This window comes from Panthera pardus, unplaced genomic scaffold, assembly GCF_024362965.1.
Source record: "Panthera pardus isolate Hobbes unplaced genomic scaffold, ASM2436296v1 HiC_scaffold_16, whole genome shotgun sequence".
In the NCBI taxonomy this organism is placed as follows: domain Eukaryota; kingdom Metazoa; phylum Chordata; class Mammalia; order Carnivora; family Felidae; genus Panthera; species Panthera pardus.
In genome coordinates, this window is record NW_026526721.1 from 65,933,471 (window position 1) to 65,954,214 (window position 20,744).

The 20,744-nt window shown below is 39.4% G+C and overlaps 1 protein-coding gene across 2 annotated transcripts; it reads left to right on the forward strand.

Annotated features, from left to right (window-relative positions):
- Positions 1 to 10,657: 10,657 nt before the first annotated feature.
- NDUFB4 (NADH:ubiquinone oxidoreductase subunit B4) lies at positions 10,658 to 19,503 on the forward strand. 2 transcript variants are annotated; one of them, XM_019448498.2, is made up of 3 exons: positions 10,658 to 10,984; positions 15,642 to 15,788; positions 19,420 to 19,503. In XM_019448498.2, exons 1-3 carry the CDS (start codon positions 10,805 to 10,807, stop codon positions 19,486 to 19,488), a joined length of 396 nt encoding a protein of 131 aa, XP_019304043.2. In that variant the 5' UTR covers positions 10,658 to 10,804; the 3' UTR covers positions 19,489 to 19,503. The 2 variants fall into 2 exon arrangements, with proteins under 2 accessions (XP_019304043.2, XP_019304041.1); XM_019448496.2 differs by lacking the exon at positions 19,420 to 19,503 and adding an exon at positions 18,076 to 18,197 and having other exon boundaries at positions 10,660 to 10,984.
- Positions 19,504 to 20,744: the final 1,241 nt, after the last annotated feature.

Sequence of the window (20,744 nt, forward strand, 5' to 3'; positions counted from 1 at the left end):
AGTCAATCCAGGCAAAGATGTCAACACTATCTTTTACCTGGATAGAGACCTTCTCTCCAAACTTGTTAAACCAGAAGCTATACTATTCCCACCCACAATAGGTACAGAGTTTCTTCGGGGAAGTAGTAGTTTCTGCTAGCTGACTCTGAAATTGAAATATTGGGTATCAGTAGCTTTCTTGAAGAGGCTTTTACCAAAATCTACGAAAAGAAATACAGAATGTTTTGTTGTAATTCTACCAACACTGCAGCCTGCAGTGCAGAGAGTCCTGAGCCAGACCCTTCGGACCTTGTAGAGTAAGAAACAGAACTTGCTCTTAAAGGAGAGGGAGAAAAAGACAATCCTAACATAGCTTGTAATACCAATAAGAATAAAAGAGGTGGTGTGCATTTTTAGGGAAGAGAAAAAATTACCTCAACTTAAGGGTCTTAAGGAAAGGTTTCTAGAAGGTGGGGCGTTTGAACTGGACCTTGATGGATGTAAGATTTCAGTCAGCCATAGAGAGCAGGCAGGGCATGGATGGCCTTGATGGAGGAAAGACTATCAGCAAGCAAAGGAAAAGATGAACAAAAAGTCAACACTTTTTGTTCCAAACTTTTATAAATGCAAGTGGCCCTATGAACTAAGGAGCCAGGAGTCATGGCTTGGCCGAGGCTGTACTTTGTTTTGCTGAATATACATTTGGAAGCAGGTGGAGGAGGAGGCAGTTTGGCTGGAGGGGTTCTGAGAGCACACCTGCAGTGGGGGGAGGGGGAAGAAGAGGGATAAGACAGCTCCAGCTGCTGTAGAGACAAGGCTGGGGGGAAGCAGAGATGTTAAAGGGCTTTGTTATGGCATTTTACTTTGTAATGTACTCCCTCCTCTGTAACTACACAAAATCTTCAGTAAAAAGCTGTATTACTGATAATGCTTTTGGAATTGAATTTTTAATTCACAGTGGGGGCGGGGAGTGAAGAGGGGAGGAGTGGTGAGTATGGAGTATTACTAGAAGTAAGCGAGGGATGAAAACAGAGGCAGCAAGAGGGGTGAAGGTATATTTGGTTAATATATTCACTTTGAAATGAAGAAAGGAACTGGTCATTTAGCCCATTACCACTGCTGTGATGGGCCAGACACTGTGCTAGTGTTGGGATGCAGGGTGAGTCCAGCCTGCTTCAGAATTCTGCTGAAGAAACCAGGTCTTCAAAGAGCCTGCATTCTAGTGGGAGGTGAGGCAGGGATTAATTAAATAATAAAAAATGTAAAATTAGGATTGTAATTAGTGTTGTAAAGGAGAGGTCTACAATGCTACAAAAGCTTGTAGAGCGATTTTACCTTGTTGGTTAGCCAAGGGGTGATAGAACTGAGTGAGTTCTGCAGGATGAATCAGAGTATGGTGTGTAATATTTGAGGCAGAGTGAAGAGTAAGTGCAAAGGCCCTGTGGAAGGAAGGAACTGAGGAGAGGCCAGTGTGGCTGGAGCACAGACAGTGATGGGGAGCATACAGCCAAGCACAGCTGAAGAGGCAGGAAGCAGACTTTAGCGAGTCTTGAAGTCATGTAAGAGTTTAAACAGGGGTGCTAGGATAATGTCTATTTTAAAAGGTCACCCTAGCTGCTGTTTGGAAAAGAGATAGGAGTATGGTAAGGGTGGATGTAGGTAAGAAAACCAACTAGGAGGCTATTGCTCTCCCCAAGCAAAAGATGATGATAAGGCAGCATTTTATACCGTAGAAAAAAGCATGACATAGCCTCAGCTAAGCAGATCAACCCTCTTTTATGTTAAATTGACAAGCTGTAAGAAAATGTCACCTTATACTCTGTAGGCAACTTATTGTTCCTTTCAAGTACAAATATGTCCTTATGTAAGTGACTTTAGTAATAAGAACAGATATATGCTAAGACTAGGATGAAAAGACTGTCTCTGAAGGAGAGAAATGCAAAATGTAATATTCATGAGCTTTTGGATATGTCTACATGACAGATGTGTTTCTAAGTGTTCTGTATATTTTAAGCAGAAATCTTCTTTTCCTGGTTGGTTTGTATACAGCACACTAAATGGATGGAATGAGTGAACCATTATGTATGAGTTTCTTTGTCTTTTGGTAAAAATAATCCAGAGATGCATGTGCATTAAAATGTTTCCATATCACCTTCAATTCACCCTGTGTATTCTAATCTTGGTCAAGGAGAAATGGACAAACCACAATAGCACTGGGAAATTATATGCACTTCTATATTGGAAATAGAGCAAGGAGACATAGGCGAATAAAGAAAGATATAAGACACCTAAACCACCTAATTAAAAAACTTGGTCTAACCTTGCACTCAATGACTTACAAAGTATACATTCTTTGTAAGCTTACATGGAACCATAATAAAAATGGCTATGTATGATTAGAAGGCTTTGTTCACTTTGTAATAACTCATTGAACAGCATATGTATGATTTGTGCATTTTTCTTTCCATATGTATGTTAAATTTCAAAAAATGGTTTGTTAAAAAAAAAATCAAACAAACACTGACCATATAGGAAGCCCAAAGAAAGTCTCAATAAATTTCAAAGGACTAATATTATACAGTAATACAATTAAACTAGAAATTAACAGTAAAAAAATTGACGAAACAAAAAAAACTTCAGAAACTGAAAAACGTATTTCTAAATAACTTATCAGTTAAGGAAAATGCATAATAGAAATTATGAAATACTCAGAATTACATGAAAATGAAAATACTAAAAAAACATACGACTATATACCTAAAATTAAATTTATAGAATTATATGCATAAAAAATTATAAAACATAATATTAAAAATGAATGAGGTAAGTATTCTGAAGAAACCAGAAATAGAATATTACAGTAATCTCAAGAAAAATAAAAGAAATAAGTATAAGAGGAAAAATTGATTAGGGATGACAAAATAAAAAATGGGTTCTCTGGGGGCACCTTGGTGGTTCAGTCGGTTAAGTGACCGATTTTGGCTCAGGTCATGATATCACAGTTCATAGGTTCAAGCCTCGTGTCGGGCTCTGTGCTGACATCTCAGAGCCTGGAGCCTGCTTCAGATTCTAAGTCTCCCTTTCTCTCTGCCTCTCCAGTTCGCGTGCTCTGTCTGTATGTCTCTCTCTCTCTCTCTCTCTCAAAAATAAATAAACATTAAAAAAATTTTTTTTAATGGGGTCTCTGTAAAGACAAAGAAGACAAACTTCTAGCAAGATGGATGAAGAAAAAAAAGAAGCAATAAATAAACAGTATTGGTGCAGCCATTGTGGAAAACTGTATGGAGGTTCCTCAAAAAATTAAGATTAGAACTACCCTAAGATCTAGGAATTGCACTACTGGGTACTTACCCCCAAAATTAAAAACACTAATTCAAAGGGATACATGCACCCTTATGTTTATAGCAGCATTATCTACAATAGCCAAACTATGGACGCAGCCCAAGTGTCCTTCCATAGATGAATGGATAAACAAGATGGATAAGATCCATAAGATGAATGGATAAATAAGATAAATAAGAAATGGATAAATAGTGCTGAGCAAAATAAGTCAGTCAGAGAAAGACAAATACCTATGATCTCATTCATATGTGGAATTTAAGAAACAAAAGGAGCAAAGGAAAAAGGGAGAGAAAGGCAAACCAAGAAAAACCCTCTTAACTGTAGAGAACAAACTGATAGTTACCAGAGGGGAGACAGGTGGAGGGACAGGAGAAATAGGGGATGGGGATTATCAAGGACACGAAAACAAACAATATTAATGGCAAAAGGAGGATCATAATTATAAAAACAGTGGAGACTGAAAAAATCATGAGATTAGAAACTCTATAACAATTAAGTTTAAAACAAAATATTTAAGGGGCACCTGGGTGGCTCAGTCAGTGAAGCATCTGATTCTTGATTTCAGCTCAGGTCATGAACTCACGGTTCAGTTCGTGGGATAGAGCCCTCTGTGCTGACAATGTGGAGCCTGGTTGGGATTCTTTCTCTCGCCCTCTCTCTGCCCCTCCCTGGCTCACACATGCCCTCTCTCTCTCCCCTCTCAAAATAAAAAAAAAAAAACATTAAAAGCAATAAACAGACATTTGAGAAAATTTAAATTACCAAACTTCATTCCAAAGGAGATAGAAAACCTGAAAAAAACCCATCATTAAAGAAATTGAGTTGATAGCCAAAAGTCTCTCCTGAAAATAAAAAGGGAAGATCCAGGCAGTTGACAGTTTTAAAAAGATAATTTACAAAGTCTTCAAGGAATACAGTTCCTGTCTTAAACAAACCATTTTGGAGAATAAAAAAAAAAAAAAAAAAAAAAAAGGAAATCTATTAATCTATCCACTTCTTTTCATGTAAATAAATTACCAAAACTGGACAAGGACAAAATAGGAAAAAGAAAACTATGCAGCCAATTCATCAATGAACATAAATGGTAAGATCCTAAATAAAATGCTAATAAATTTAATTCAGTTTAATTATTTAATCACTACATTAAAAAACATATCATGGCCATGAAATAGTTAATTTCAGAATGCAAAATATTCCACATCAGAACAACCTACTGGCTAACAGACACATGAAAAGATACTTAACATCACTCATCATCAGGAAAATACAAATCAAAACCATGACAAGACCACCTCACACCTGTCAGAATGGCTAAAATTAACACAGGAAACAGATGTTGGCAAGGATGCGGAGAAAGGGGAACCCTCTTACACTGTTAGTGGGAATGCAAATTGATGCACCCACTCTGGAAAACTGGAGGTTCCTCAAAAAGTTAAAAATGGAACTACCCTAAGATCCAGCAACTGCACTGTTAGGTATTTATCCAAAGGATAAAAAAATGCTGATTTGAAGGGGCACATGCACCCTGATGTTTACAGCAACACTATCAACAATAGCCAGATTGTGAAAAGAGCCCAAATGTTCATCGACTGATGAGTGGATATATTACTCAGCAATCAAAAAGAATGAAATCTTGCCCTTTGCAATGATGTGGATGGAGTTAGAGTATACTATGCTAAACAAAATATGTCAGTCAGAGAAAGACAAATATCATATGATTTCACTCATATGTGGAATTTAAGAAACAAAACAGATGAGGAGTGCCTGAGTAGCTCAGATGGTTAAGCATCTGACTCTTGATTTTGGCTCAGGTCATGACCTCATGGTTCATGAGACTGAGTCTCTTATCTGGCTCTGTGCTGACAGTGTGGAGCTTGCTTGGGATTCTCTCTCTCCCTCTCTCTTTGCCCCTCCACCACTCATTCATGCTTTCTCTCTCTCAAAATAAATAAATAAACTTTATTTAAACTTAGGGGAAGGGGAAAAAAAGAGAGGAAAGCAAGCCATAAAGACTCTTAACTATAGAGAACAAACTGAGGGTTGATGGAGGGGAGGTGGGTGGGGCGTGGGCTAAATGGGTGATGGGTATTAAGGAGGGCACTGGTGATGAGCACTGGGTGTTATATGTCAGTGATGAATCACTAAATCCTACACATGAAACCAATTTTGCTATATATGTTAACTAACTAGAATTTAAATAAAAACTTGAAATAAAAAAACCTACTAAATTTCTCTGTGTTTTTAACAGATTAACAGACAAACCATATGACTATATAACAAAAATGTAGAAATATATTTGACCAATTATCACTCATTCATGATTAAAAAACGTTTGGGAAAGAATATAACAGAATTTTCTCAACCTGATAAAGGGCTTCTACCAAACCCTACAGCAAACATTTAATGGTGAACAGATTTCCTATTAAAGCTGGGAACAATATAGGAGACTCTCAGTTTCTGCTATCATAAAACATGGTACTGTAGGTCCTAGCTAATGCAATGAGAGAGAGAGAGAGAGAGAGAGAGAGAGAGAGAGAGAAAACCAAGTATGAGACTTGTAAGAGAAAAGGCAAGACTGCTTTTCTCAAGGTATGGCCAACTACATAGAACAATCCAAAGGAAGGAATAGAAAAGCCAACAGAAGTAATAAAGAGTTCACCAAGGATACTGGTTCCAAAATCAGTATACAAAAATCAATAATATTACAATACACCAGCAACAGTCATTTAAAAAATGTAATAGGAAAAGAAACAATTAACAATAACAATGAAATCTATAATGTAGCAGAATTAATCTACTAGAGGAGGCAACAATTCCTCACGGAGAAAGTTACAAAACATGATTGAAGGGAATAAAGGACCTGACTAATAGATTACAGATGAGAAGATGCAATATGAGAAGAATGTCTGTTCTCCTCAAATTAAGGTATACATTTAGTGCAGTTCCAATCAAAATCCCAATGGATTTTTTTTCACGGAATTTAACATCTTAATACTAAATTCATCTGGAAAAGAAGAGGAACAAAAGTAGCTAACACAATTTCGAACTATAATAAAATGGAGAGATTTGCCTCCTGAAATACCAAGACTTACTATAAAGCTATAGTAGAAACAAGTAGAAAGCAATGTATGTTTGTAATGGACAGGCTGTGTAGTCTTAAAGTGTCTGCTGGATATACCACCACTTCTGAAGCAAGTAGTTCTATGTGGGTCTTCTCTAAACAAGATAAACTGCTGTGACTTAAGTGCATCTGTTGAGTAAAACCAGTAGTGTAATCTTATTCATGACTGACTTCGACAGTGCCCAAATCAACAGAGCTGCAGATAAGTTGGATACAGTGAGAGCCAACCTCCCATGTGGTACTTTGAGGCAATCTAGATTGAATAGTGTCAAACTGATTCAATAATATCCTCTTTTGGAGGAAGAGTAGATGCTAGTTAAACAAAGAGAAAGTGGTTTACTTGAGCTAAGATGGGACACTGAAGCTCTAAAGTATTATTCTTATTCTCTCTTTGAACTGTTGTTCATTTCAATTTTGGAAGATAAATTCCTAGTGTGGCTACATAACCAAATGAGATGACTTTCCCTTCTACCCCATATTCTTAGGTCTCTTTGCAATTAAATTAATTCACATAGCACTTTGTATCTCTTCCTTGCAGCCTTAACAAGACGGATAAACAGGAAGATCATGATTTGATGTGATGTGAAGCTTATATAATTTTGGAGGGGGGTGCTTTTTAAAGGAAAAATGCCAATGATAACTAGGAGAATTTCCCACAGATTAGCTTCTGGTTCTGTATATTTCAAACCTTATTTCTCCTCCTCTACCCCTATATTTCCAGGGCCAGAATTCACAGGACAAGTTCATATCACAACACAAACTTTGATCCTGCACCTTCCGGGCACACTGGATGTTAATGATATCCCTGGAAGCCATTCCTACACCTGGATGCCTAGCAATAATTAAACTCCACTTGAAATTGATGTGAATCAAATAAATATGTCCCACTAAATTCAAATTTTCATTTGTCAGATACCCCAAATGCCTCAGATCACTGCGATACCACCCACCAGGAGGGAAAATGTAATAGAAGAGGTCAGGAGAGACACAGCAGTCTTAGGCAACTGAGATTTAAATACCTTCGTCTAATTTTACAGAAACAGAATGGCCATGTGAACACATTTCTAGGGCCCTTCCCAGGGTTCTGGAGAAGATCATGTAAGGAGGGGACCGTGTACTAGTTTGACAGTACATCACTTGCTGATATTCAACGTCAGGACAAGATTTTTGAAAACAATAATAAAGGAAAATGCTCACTAAATGTCAGCTGCTGACAATCACTGATTACTAAATCTCCGGGCATTGGGTTTATTCCTGACTCAAAGTTGGGAATTTATTCACAAATTTACCTATGATCCTAGCCAATTAAGAGAAGGAATGCTCTTCATATTGCTGCAACTGGAACTTATCTGCTTCTTACAGTTTCTGTATTCACTTGTCCATCTTCTGTTCCCTGAAATCCTGTCCCAGTCTTATACTTGACTATCCCTGCATATTTGTATTTCTCTCCTTCTCCACTTTACCACTCCATCCCCCCTCTTCCAGCCAAATACAGTTTCACATACTTAGTCCTTGTAATCCATGTCCCAATAAATTCTGATAAATTCTATTAGGAAAAGAAAAAGTCTTCAAAATATGAAATATTCATTGGTGAAGTGGTTACTTGTGAAATTGTTCCCCACTTGCATTGTTCCATCTGCTAACCCTAAGTCTTAGCCATCCATTTGGAAATATCCAATCCTCAAAAATAATAGAAATCCACTGCAAATCTTGCAAAAGATGTGGACTTTCACAAAATTCATAAAAGCGATGTTTGCAGCAGCCTGCAAAGTCACTAATAAAGGCGGATCTCAGAGCGTTGTACTAGATAACAAAGGGGAAAAAGAGAAAATCAGTAAGAATAATGATGACATCAGTGCTTCAAAAGGAAGTAATTTAGTTTCAAAGGATTAAGAGAGGACCTTAGGAAAACTGGATAAAGGCCTCCAACATTTCTACAAATATGAGCCTCTGCAAAAATCAAATGCAAAGTGAAGGATAATGAGCTATATAAAAATAACTGTGGGGGTGCCTGGGTGGCTCAGTCGGGTTAAGCATCCGACTTTGGCCTAGGTCAGGATCTCACGGCTCTTGTGAGTTCGAGCCCCACACTGGGCTCTGTGCTGACGACTCAGAGCCTGGAGCCTGCTTTATATTCTGTGTTTCCCTCTCTCTCTGCCCCTCCTCTGTCCATGCTCTGTCTCTGTCTCTCTCAAAAATAAACATCAAAAAAAATTTTTTTTAAATAATAAAATAAAAATAACTGTGCCCACAAATTAACACTTGATTTATCAGAATTAGCACACAGTTGTAATTGTGACCTTAAATGTTAAATATAAGATATATTCATTTTCATAATTTTCTGATTGCATTATTTCAAGATAAAGGCTCAATCAAGTCTTTTTCTTTCACTATAGAATCCAGGTCTTCACGTTAAATAGATTCACTTTGGGAGGACCTTTCCTGGAAAAAGAAGAGGGAAAGGAAGACCTCTTGTACTCATCTCTGTTTTCCAAACACAAAATGGTATAAGAATCCCCTCAAGAAACTATACAAAGTACAGACACATGGGTTCCCCTGCCAGATCAGTTCCAAATCTTCAAGAGCAGAAGAGAACTTAGCACTCCATCTTTTTGACAATCATCTAAAGGGATCCTTTTGATAACCAAGCAAATGTAGAAACAAACACCTTAACTAATCCAAAGGGAAATGATGAAGTTTATTCTGTCTTTCTCTCTCTTTCCCTCTCTCTTACCTTTATGAAGTCTTTTTAAAATGTTGTCATCTGTAGTCTTTGTACTCCTTTCTTCTTTCTTTTATCCTTTTGCATGCCTTTTTCCCATATCAGTGTCTAATCTATAAACAAAATTTTGAAACACCTTTGAAAAAAAAAAACTCAGAACTCCTTTTATTCTCATTCCTTTAAAATTGAGTGTAAGCGATTTGTTTCAAATTTCTTTTTTCTACATTCCCTCAGCCTGCATTCTCATGAGCCCATTTTGCTCTAAATTCATCTGGACATTAAACTGCTTTGCAAATATTATCATATTCTGTCTTCTCTTTCTGTACAGCCTGATTGTCAGCTCCTCAAAGACAACACCACGTCCTTCATTTCTTCTGCATTTCCCCCACTGAGCCTGGAAGATTGACTAAGACTCACTAGTGTGCAGTATGCTTCACACAGTGGGTGCTTAATAAATGTTTTAAAACAGTATTAAAATGTTGAATAAACGTGACAGCAGTGCTGCTCATCACTTCAAATGCCAACACTTTCTAGGTCCCTTCTCTGCCTAGCAACCATTTCCCAACATACCTATATGTCTTCAGACATTTCATCCAAAGTGAAGCTCTCTTTTGACCCAGCTTTCCTTGTCTGAGTTATGGAAATATTGTTTACATGCTTTCCCCTGAGGAGTACCTGACTGGTACCCAAAGACCCTGCTGTGCAACTTGAAGTTGCGTTTTCCCCTTGGTGATAGTGGGGGAAAGGGGAAAGGCAGTAGGGATGGAGGTTTCCCTTGGGTTACTTTTTTTTTCTCCCTGAATCATCTTTCACATTAAGACACAATGCCTCTATGCATATTTTCGTATCTTGAAGGTATTTTTCATTCTTAGCACCTGAAGAGTGCTAAGGATTTTAGGTAAGGGGTATTTTAATCAAGATACTGTTTCTTCACACGCTTTATTCAATATTTCATTTTTTAACGACTTACTAGTCAGGCAGGCAACATTTCTAACATCATTCTCCTATTCAACATTGTTTCGTGGCTAAGAAAAACACACCTTTACTTACGTTGTACAGATCTAATGTGGTAACGTACAGAAAAGCTTATTCTCTTTTTTGGCAGAGGACATTGTGCTTTGCAAAGCACTTTGGCACCTCTCCATTATCTTATGTAATCCTCACAAAAGGTTTGTTAGGTAAACGGCATAGGGGTCATTACACAGGATGAGCAGGAGGAAAACTCACAGACGTTAAGTGACTTGTTCAAAGTCACACACCTTGGAGGGACCCACAGTGAAACAGGACTCTACTAGAGCCGGTCCCGTTCCCCGTGTCTGCCAGTCTCACACAGTTCAACTTCTCATAAAAAGCTCTGCTTTGAGAAAGGCTGCTAGGAAACAGCAGGCAACGAGCAACAGATTGTGGGTAGGTAGAAGGAGGAAGCGGGGGTGGGCGAAAAGAGCACACTGTGCATGCGCAGATCGCTATTACGGCCCCAGGACCGCGAGGAAGGTTGCGGAAAGAAGCTGAGTTCTTTGTCTCGCTCTCTCACCTACCTTCAGCTGACGCGCAAGCGCACTCCCGCAGGATGAAGGTCAGAATAAAGTGGGGGAGGGCCTCGGAGTCGCGCAGGCGCGCTTCTGTGCCGGACTGCCAAGATGTCGTTCCCTAAGTACCAGCCTTCGCGCCTGGCCACTCTACCCTCCACCCTCGACCCAGCCGAATACGACGTATCTCCAGAAGCCCGGAAGGCGCAAGCCGAGCGGTTGGCCATAAGATCCCGACTTAAACGGGAGTACCTGCTTCAGTACAACGACCCCAGCCGCCGAGGGCTCATCGTGAGTCGGGGGCCGGCCGGGCGGGAATCAAGGGCCATAGAGTCCGGGCTGTCCCCTCCGACCGGGCAGCCCAGACCGGCCAAGGGAGACCCCGCAGCGGGGCGGCCACCGTTCCAATCCGTATCTTAGACATTGGCCCTTTTCCAGGCTCGGAGAGCAGGCCAACCCACTAGCCCTTTGACCTTGGGCGGAGAGCTTGGTGGTCTACAGGACGGTTCTCAGTTCACACCGGGCTGGGTTTGAATCCTGGCTTGCTCACTAAAGTGACACAACTCTGCTGCTTAGCCTCGGTTTTCCTGTCTGGAAAATGGGATTAATACAGCACTTCTTACTTTATGAGGCTGTGACGAGGATTAAATGAGACCAGGCACATCACCAGCCAACACAGTGACCGGGCTGTAATGAATGTAATGAGTGCTCAGAAAATGTGTTGTGTGTGTTATTTATTTTTTTTTAAAGCAGTTTTCCACCATTCAGTTCACAATTCATATCAATACTGCTCTCTCCTGATGGGAATATAGTGATTTTTCAATTTATATCTTTTAAAGACCCCAAAACTGCAGCTGTTGAAGCTGTGGTCTTTGGATTCATATGCCAAGGCAGCACAAGTTGGCAAACTATATGACCCTAGGCAATTTGCCTACTCTCTCCAAACGTTAATTTTCTGATCTTATGTGGGAATGGTAGTATACTCTTTATAAAGCCATTGTGCGGTTAAATGAAATAGTTTGTATAACATTCCAGGCACTTAATATATAACCAGTAGACTGATAGCTATTATTTAATGAGTGCGCTTTTTGATAATTTTCTGTCCAAGAGCTGTTTAAATATGATGTCAAATATACTAAAAACAAAACAAAAAAACCCCAAAACAAAAAAAAAAACCACTTTTCCCAATAGTTGCATTGGTGTTCTGTAGGACTTTTTGGAAGTTATGAGAATTGAAGGAAATTTAAATTGTGCAGGCACTATCTAAACCCTTTCCGAATATTCAAATGTCACAAGTATTCAGAATTAGGCCCTGTTATTAACCCCATTTTACAGATTGGAAGACAACATGGGAAGGACAAGTAGGTCATAGAGTGATACTCCCTTAGCAAGTGATAGAGCAGAATTTAAACCTTGATCTTTGTAACCCAAAACATCTGCTTAACCAGTTGGCTGTACCAATTCTAGTTAGAACTGGAGAAGAAGGTGTTTACTTGAGAAGGTGTGGAGAGAGACATGTGTTATTTACATACACAGGTGGGTTTGATGTGCCAGATAGCTGAAGTTTAAACCCCAGATTGTCTTCTTTCCAGTTCTGTGCCCTAGGACAGTTTCAATTTTGTCATATAAAAGAGACAGTAATACCTGCCTCATTGGTTGTTCTGTTAATTAAATAAATGAGTGCCTGGCACTTAATCATTTAGTGATCAATACATGGAAATTCCTTGCCTAATCTTTAAGAATGATTGATTCAATGAGCAAATAATTGCTGTAATAGGCGAGGCCCTGTGTTAGATGCTGAGGTGACAGTGTAGATTCCTGTCCTCATAGAGCTTTCTTTCCAGTGGGGCAGACAAGTAATAAATAGATTTAAAAACTAAATAATTTAGGGGCACCTGGGTAGCTCAGTCAGTTAAGTGTCCGACTTTTGACCTGGGTTCACGTCATGATCTCATGGTTTGTGAGTTCTAGCTTCGCATCAGGTTCTGTGCTGACAGCGTGGAGCCTGCTTGGGATTCTGTCTCTCCCTCCGACTGCCCCTCTCCTGCTTGCTCTTTGTCTCTCTCTCTCCCAAAATAAATACATAAACTTAAAAAAGTAAATCATTTAGCATGTTAGTGATAAGTGATAAGGAAAATAAAGCAAGGAAGGGAATTCGGAATGTGTGTATATAGTAGGGAGGGACAGCAGCTGAAATGTTAGATATCCCTAGGGAAGGCCTTCCGTGGAAGGTGACATGAAGGAAGTGAGGTGAGGGAGATAGCCACACAGCTCTCAGGGAAAGTAGCATTTTAGGTAGAGGGGACAGGTGTTGAGGTCCTTAGACAGGAGTGTGCCTGGTTAGTTTCAAAAATACTGAAGAGACCATTGTGACTAAAGTGGAGAAAGGTGGAAGCAAAGTAGGAAGAGATGAGGACAGAAAGGTACTTGGAACTAGATCACACCAAGAAGCACTTTTACTGAGTGAGTAATCTGCCCTTATACTTTAACTTCTCTCTGGTTGCTTACTTAAAAATACATTATGGAGGACAAGAGCAAGGAGTCTAGTTAGGAGGCTTTTGAGGTAATCTATCAGGGTTTTTTTGGCAGTGTAGGTGGTAAGAAGTGGTGAATTATGAGTATGTATTGAAAGTAAAGCCAACCAGATTTGCTAGCAGATTGGATGTGAGGTGTAAGAGAGAGAAGGGTGAAGAATGGCTCCAAGGTTTTTGACCTAAGTTATCAGAACAATGAAGTTGCTTTTTACCAAGGTAGAGAAGAATGTGAGAGGAGCAGGGATGGAGATGGAGTGGAACATTGGGAAATCAGTTTGGGATACATCACATTTGACATGCCTGTTAGACAACATGACTGTTGAGCAAGTAGTTGGATATTATGTCTGGAGTTCGGGGTAGAGGTCTGGGGAAGTAAAATTTTGGGAGTCATCGGCCTATAGATGGATATTTAAAACCATGTGACAGGAGGAGCTCATCAAGGGAATGAATGTAGATGGAAAAGACGAGCAAAGGGGCGCTTGGGTGGCTCAGTCAGTGAAGTGTCCGACTCTTCACTTCAGCTCAGGTCATGATCTCACGGCTCAGGTCATGATCTCATGGCTCAGGTCATGATCCCACAGTTCGTAAGTTTGGCCCCCGAATGGGGCTCTGCACTGACAGTCTGGAGCCTGCTTGGGATTTTGTCTCTCTCTCTCTCTCTGCCCCTCCCCTGCTTGCTCTCTATCTCTCCCAAAATAAAAATAAACAAACAAAAAGACCAGTAAGGTCTAAGGTCCAGTATTAAGCATTTAGAGAAATAAGGACATAGAGAGCAAAAGAGACCAAGAGGGAATGGCCACAGGGTTTGGAGGAAAACCAGGCAGGTGTGTGTCCTGAAAGCCAAAAGAAATGATGTGAAGGATTGTTCACCATGTCAGATGCTGCTGATAGTTCTTTGGAGATAGAGTGGTGTCAAAGAAGGAAAACTATCTCCCATGGAATGTGTTTTGGAACTTCTCTTAACAGTACCAGGCTCAATAAACTATGGTCATGGGGCTGTTGATGTTTTTATGAAATAAAATATCTGTTTCTGGAAGACTGATCTGACAGGTAAATATGTAGAGACTCCACTGGCAAATTGAGAATTCTGTCATGGGAGAATCATTCAAATACATTAATAGTAGAAGGGATAGATACAAGAATAGATGTATTTATCCTTTCAGGTATTGACCTCAAACATCCCCTTAAACCTGTGTATATCTTGTGTCTTCACCTTTACTGTTTCTGCAGACACTTTGGTTTAAAAATGTATTTGTGGAAGATCCAGTTTAACTATTTTAATTCTACCAATCATGACTTCCTTGGCATTGCATAGGACCTTGAATGTTCTCCTTTAGTATTAAAGTTTTAAAACTGATTTAATTTGCTTATTTTTAATCTGCCTATCAGTTAATTGGAGCAAATAATTTTTATAAAATCATTTGGGGATTTAGCTAATTAAGTTTAATTATGTGTTTGGGGCAGATTTGCTATCTTATATGGTTGTTCTAGTATAAATATATTAAAATGGATAATTACTTTTTTAAACCAAGACAGTCTGATTATTTTTTTTAACAACCTTGTCCTCACTACAAATTATTTTAATAGTGTTAAATGTAATAGTTTTGCTTGTAAAATATCTGCCAAGTCAGCTTAAAGAAATTAAAGTTCAGAGTTAGCCTACCTCAGTCTTCACCTTCCTGCAATTTGTATGTAGCCTGGAAAGACAGGGCGGGGTGGGGGGTAGCATTAGAAAGGGTCCTGGAAACAAAGTACAAAGCATGACAGAGCATATGAAATCAGTCCTCATCGGGAATACTGTGGTTCAGTTGGTCACACTTTAAGAACGACAATGAAGCTAAAAAAAAAAAATCCAGAAAAGAAAAAAAAAAAAGATCAAAGAGAAAAAGTGGCTTCTCTGACAGCTTAAAAAGATTAGGTTTCTTGGGGCAGCTGGGTGACTCAATTGGTTAAGCATCTGACTTCAGCTCAGGTCATGATCTCACCATTTGTGAGTTCGAGCCCTGTGTCAGGCTCTGTGCTGGCAGCTTGGAACCTGGAGCCTTCTTTGATTCTGTGTCTCCCTTCTCTTTGTCCCTTCCCGGCTCAAGCTCTTTCTCTCTCTCTCTCTCAAAAATAAATTAAAAAAAATAAAAGATTATATTTCTTAAATCTCAAATAAATAGAAAGCTGAAGGGTGATATAAGAATATTTTAAATTCTGAAGGATTTGAACAAGATCATCAGAGAGTTAATTCAACAAATACTAGAAATGAAAGGTCTTCCCCAAAGCTATTTAGGAATATTCAGGGCTTACCCTTAGCTGTGGTGGAGCACAAAAGGCATCTCCCATCCTCCCCCACAAAAGTTTTGATGAGATTGTTTCAGTGTGGTCCTGCTTAAGTTCCTGTAACTTTCTGTTTTCATGAATTTCAGGAAGATCCTGCCTTGATTCGTTGGACCTATGCAAGATCAGCAAATATCTATCCCAATTTCAGACCCACTCCCAAGACCTCACTCTTAGGAGCTCTATTTGGAATTGGGCCCCTCTTCTTCTGGTATTATGTTTTCAAAACTGACAGAGTAAGTATTGGGGCCTGATATTTACTTTCTGTGTGATTAGTTCCCCGGGCTGGCTGCAGCTCTTTCTCTTGTCCATTGCCACCAGCCTTCCTCCCATCTTAACCCCTCTACTCTTTTATCTTTATTCCTTTCCAGCAAGAGTTAAAAGTTTCGATTACATGTTTGGTTTTATTGCTTTATCATTTCAACTCTTACTGAAATATACTTTACTAAAATTCATGATAGTCTCTGAGACTTTCAAATTAATTTAATGGCTGCTCTAGAATATCAAGTAATAAGTTGGTCAGTTTAAATTTCTAAGACTTGAACTTAGAGCTCATGAAAGAGTTTTCCTGGTGTGTTTTAGATGATGTAAGGAAATTGTGCTGTGAATATTAAGTGAGAGAATACAGAAATAACTTTAAAAAGTTAATATAGAAGTTAAACTTTGCTATTTTGAATTACCTTTAGAAATTATCTTTGTGAATTTTTATATTTTTCTTAGTTCATCTGTTTTTAAAAGAGATGTTTATTTGGTTAAATATTAGCAGAATACATAAGTCATTTAGTGTGTTCCCTATTTGTATGAATTCTAGTTATGTTGGTCACATTTTGTGAATTAATGTTAAAACTTCCTAATACCCTAACAAGAGGAAAGCAAAAGCAACCCGTGGTGGGAATCTGCCATCAGAGGCCATATGATCGCAGAGAAAGCCAAGCTTATCTTTGACAGCCAGTACTAGACCCCCGGGAGGCCTCATGTTGCCATATAGACTGGAACCCACTCATCTAGCTCTGCCTTAAACTGGCCAGTCCACTCTCCTGTTAGACCTTATATATATATATATATTTTTGATTGATAAATTAACTGCTTCACAGAAAGGTAGGCCACACTTACCCAGAAGGTGTTTGCATTTTGCTTTTGACATATGATTTTTAGTGGGGTAATAAAATGATTCCAACATGTGCACAGGATGTTTTTCTTTTCTTTTTTTTTTTGTTTATTTATTTTTGAGAGAGAGTGTGAACGTAAGTGGGAGAGGATCTGAAGCAGGCTCTGTGCTGAGAGCAGAGAGCCCGATGTGGGGCTCAAACTCACAAACTGTGAGATCATGACCTGAGCCAAAGTCAGATACTTAACCAACTGAGCCACGCAGGCACCCCATCTATTTTTTTTTTTAATTTTTTTTAACGTTTATTTATTTTTGAGACAGAGAGAGACAGAGCATGAACAGGGGAGGGGCAGACAGAGAGGGAGACACAGAATCAGAAGCAGGCTCCAGGCTCTGAGCCATCAGCCCAGAGCCCGACATGGGGCTCGAACTCACGGACCGTTAGATCGTGACCTGAGCTGAAGTCGGACGCTTAACCGACTGAGCCACCCAGGCGCCCCTCTATTTTTCTTTTTTTATGTTTATTTTTACTTTATTGAGAGAGAGGGAGAGAGAATCCCAAGCAGGCTCAGCGCTGTCAGTACAGAGCCTGACATAGGGCTTGGTCTCACAAACTGCAAGATCATGACCTGAGCCAAAACCAAAAGTCAAATGCTTAACCAACTGAGCCACCCAGGTGCCCTACATAAGATGTTTTTCAATAGGAATGTTTTTTCATTGTCCCTTTATTTCTTCAGACTGCTACTTCTTCCCTTATACAATGTGGGATGGGAATTAGCTTTGGAGTATTTAAGTCTTGTTTCAGAGTTGTACTGTGGGTTCTGCCATAATATGTTTTTTTGTTTGTTTTTGTATTTTCTAGTACTTTTTTGTTTGTTTATATATTTTGCAAAATGGTCACCAGAGTAAGTCTAGTTAACATCTGTCACCATACATAGTTACAAAAATAATCTTTTTTCTTATAATGAGGACTTAAGAATAATTCTCTTAGCAACTTTCAAATATTCAATATAGTATTATTGACGGTAGTCACCATGCTGTACATTATATTCCCATGACTTATTTAGTTTGTGATTGGAAGTTTGTACCTTTTGATCCCCCTCACCCATTTTGCCCATTACCCACCTCCTGCCTCTGTCACCCACCTGTGTGTTCTCTGTATCTATATGCTTGTACTTATGAAATTGCAAGATTTCATTCTTTTTTTTTTTATTATGGCTGAATAGTATTCCATTGTATACATATACCATGTCTTTATTGATCCATTGATGGACACTGAGGTTGTTTCTGTATCTTGGCTGTTGTAAATAGTGTTGCAATGAACAGGGGTCAGAATGTGTTGTTTCTAATGCAGTTTTTTTTGTTTGTTTTTTGTTTTATTTGTTTGTTTGTTTGTTTGTTTTCTATCTCTGCAGGATAGGAAAGAAAAACTGATCCAGGAAGGAAAATTGGATCGAACATTTAGCATTTCATATTAAGTCTGGCAATGATGACTCTATGTATTATTGTTTAAATAAATCTCCTATTAATCATTAAATAGTTTCTCTTTCTTCCTGTTACCTTAATTCAACAAATATTTGCTGTACATTGTATTATCCCTACTTTGTAAGAGTTCACAGTTTAATGAAGAAACAAATTCACGTTGATGCATTCAGTCATTCAGCAAATGAGTGTCTACTATGAGCCAGGCATTGTGCTCTGGTCCCAGAAGACAACAGTCAATAAGACAAGTTTAGGCCCTGTGCATAAGGAGTACACTCTGACAACTGTTTTATTCCATTGTTGTTATTTGAGAGCTCATTATATCTAGTACTACTTAATAATCTAAACTCGTGTCTGGCTCCAGCCCCAGTGGTAAATGCAACAGAACAGTAACATCAATGTGGTAAAAAAAGATATGACAGGGATTCAGGAAAGTGATATAGAAGCTCATGGAGAAACAATTCTGTCTAGGGAGATGGCATTTGATCAAGGCTCTGAAGATCACAGGGGCTAACAGGGCAAAACGGAAGCATTAAAGGGCAAGGTGTGTTGAGTATGGCTATATTGGGGGCCATTGTAGGGTAAGAAGACAGGGTAGAGGCAACGCTGAGGAAAAGAAGTAAAATGGTTTAGCACATGGGCTTTGAAGGTTAGATTGGGGTCAGAATCCTAGCTCAAGCTGAACAGTTGAGTTGGAATACAAGGCCTCCTGTTACCCCAGCTCTAGCATGGAGATAGTAATGCCTACTTCCTCATAAGGTCATGAAGATAGAAATGAGATAACATAGTATTGCTCAATAAAATAAAGCTACATGCTTTATTGTTCAGTCTTGAAACAGTAGGGTGACAATTGGACCTATGAAGGCAGAGTAAGAAAGTGTTACAGGAAGAGCTTGCTCTTTAGGGCTGATTTACGTTAGTATATTGTTTTTAACTTTAAGAGCATATTCACAAGTCTTCTCATCTGAATCTTATATGAGTCTGGGGTACTCAGAAACACAGAACCTGAGAGACAAGCTTATGTGCAGGTTATATTAGGGAGTGATGTGAAACAACAAGTAGGAGACTGGTAAGAGTGAAGCAGGGGTAGAGGACAGCCCGTCAGGTGTGTGTGATTGGCCTGTTGCCTCAGAGTAGCAGGCTTAATTCCACCAGGGACCTTGAGGAGCCCTGTGGAACGTGCACAGAATGTGTACAAGCGAAAAATGAGTATCCATGAGCTGGTCCCCGAGTTGGTTGAGAGTTGTCTCATGCAGTTAAGTCCCTTTCACTTCCAGGTATGGGTGTGCCTCAGAATGGCTGAGGGTGCTTACAGGCTTCTCACATGGAGGGGGAAGAAAGCCTAGGGCAGGAAGCAAGTGATGTGCTACACAGCTGAGGTGTCTTGTTGACAGTTCCACACCTGCAGGAGCTAGGAGCTACAGCAGCAGTTGGAGTAAAAAGACTGGCCAAGAGGAAATGAGGTAGGCACAAGAAGTAGACGATTTCCTTATCCACTCCATGCACTGCTTGGATCTGGGTGCACTTTAATCTGTAACATGTCATTCAGGGTGGTGGCTAGGTCCAATCTCAGCATAGGAGGGTTAGTGGAACAAGTTTCAGTCCTGCACTGTGGAAATGTCTGAAGCCATAACTGACATTCGTCATTTCCCTCCACCAAACTTTCTAGGTTTTCCCTCCTTGGCTATCACTTTAGACGGTCTAGATTGCTTGCTTGAAGGAGTCACTGGGTCCTTTATCTGCCAAGGCCAGAACCTTAGTTACTCCTGTATCATCAGGTCTTTGTTGAAGCAATTGCCTATTTACATTTATCCCTGGACATGGAAGCATCAAGAAGCACTAGTAAATCTGCATTCCAGATGTATCCCTTTAGGCCCCCATTGTGTAACAGCTACCCTAGCTCCTTGTAATGAAAGTCATTTAGTGCTGCCAATATGGAAACCTTTTTTTTTTCCTTTTGTCCACTGTTTCCCAGGCACAAGAAGCCCCAAATTACCAGGAGATAGTCACAGTTTCCGATTAAAGTGAAATCCTGTGATATTGTGATTTATAATAAGAAATACATATTTGGTCATTGTCCTCATTTCTGTCACAGAGCTCCTAAAACCCTGGGGATTTTCTGAGAGTTGTGTTAAAGGCGTCTTTTGTTATGTTAATGAGGCAAGTTTCGGACCACACCTAAGGCTGGGGTTGGTTGCCAAGAGAACCAACTGTCTGATTAGACAGTTGGAACTTGTAGTCCCCTTCGGTGACCTTGCATTTGTATCCCTGCTCTACCACTTGTGAAGTGACCTGGAAAGTATTTACATTCTCTGTGACTCAGTTTTCTTATCTTTAAAATAGATATACTAGTAATACTTACATTATTATTAAACTCATTGTTTGAAGAGTTACTGTTTACAAAGTATTTAGTACTTAGGGTAGTTCTATTTTTAACTTATAAATTTTTTTTTTAATGTTTTATTTTATTTTTGAGAGACAGAGAGACACAGCATGAGTGGGGGAAGAGCAGAGAGAGAGGGAGACACAGAATCTGAAGCAGGCTCCAGGCTCTGAGCTGTCAGCACAGAGCCTGACTCAGGGCTTGAACCCACAAACTGTG

Excerpts from the sequence above, each read along its gene's own strand:
- NDUFB4 (XM_019448498.2), top strand. The coding sequence starts at position 10,805 with ATGTCGTTCCCTAAGTACCAGCCTTCGCGCCTGGCCACTCTACCCTCC. Across the intron at positions 10,985-15,641 it reads CCAGCCGCCGAGGGCTCATC|GAAGATCCTGCCTTGATTCG; the intron begins GTGAGTCGGGGG and ends CATGAATTTCAG. Across the intron at positions 15,789-19,419 it reads ATGTTTTCAAAACTGACAGA|GTATGGGTGTGCCTCAGAAT; the intron begins GTAAGTATTGGG and ends TTTCACTTCCAG.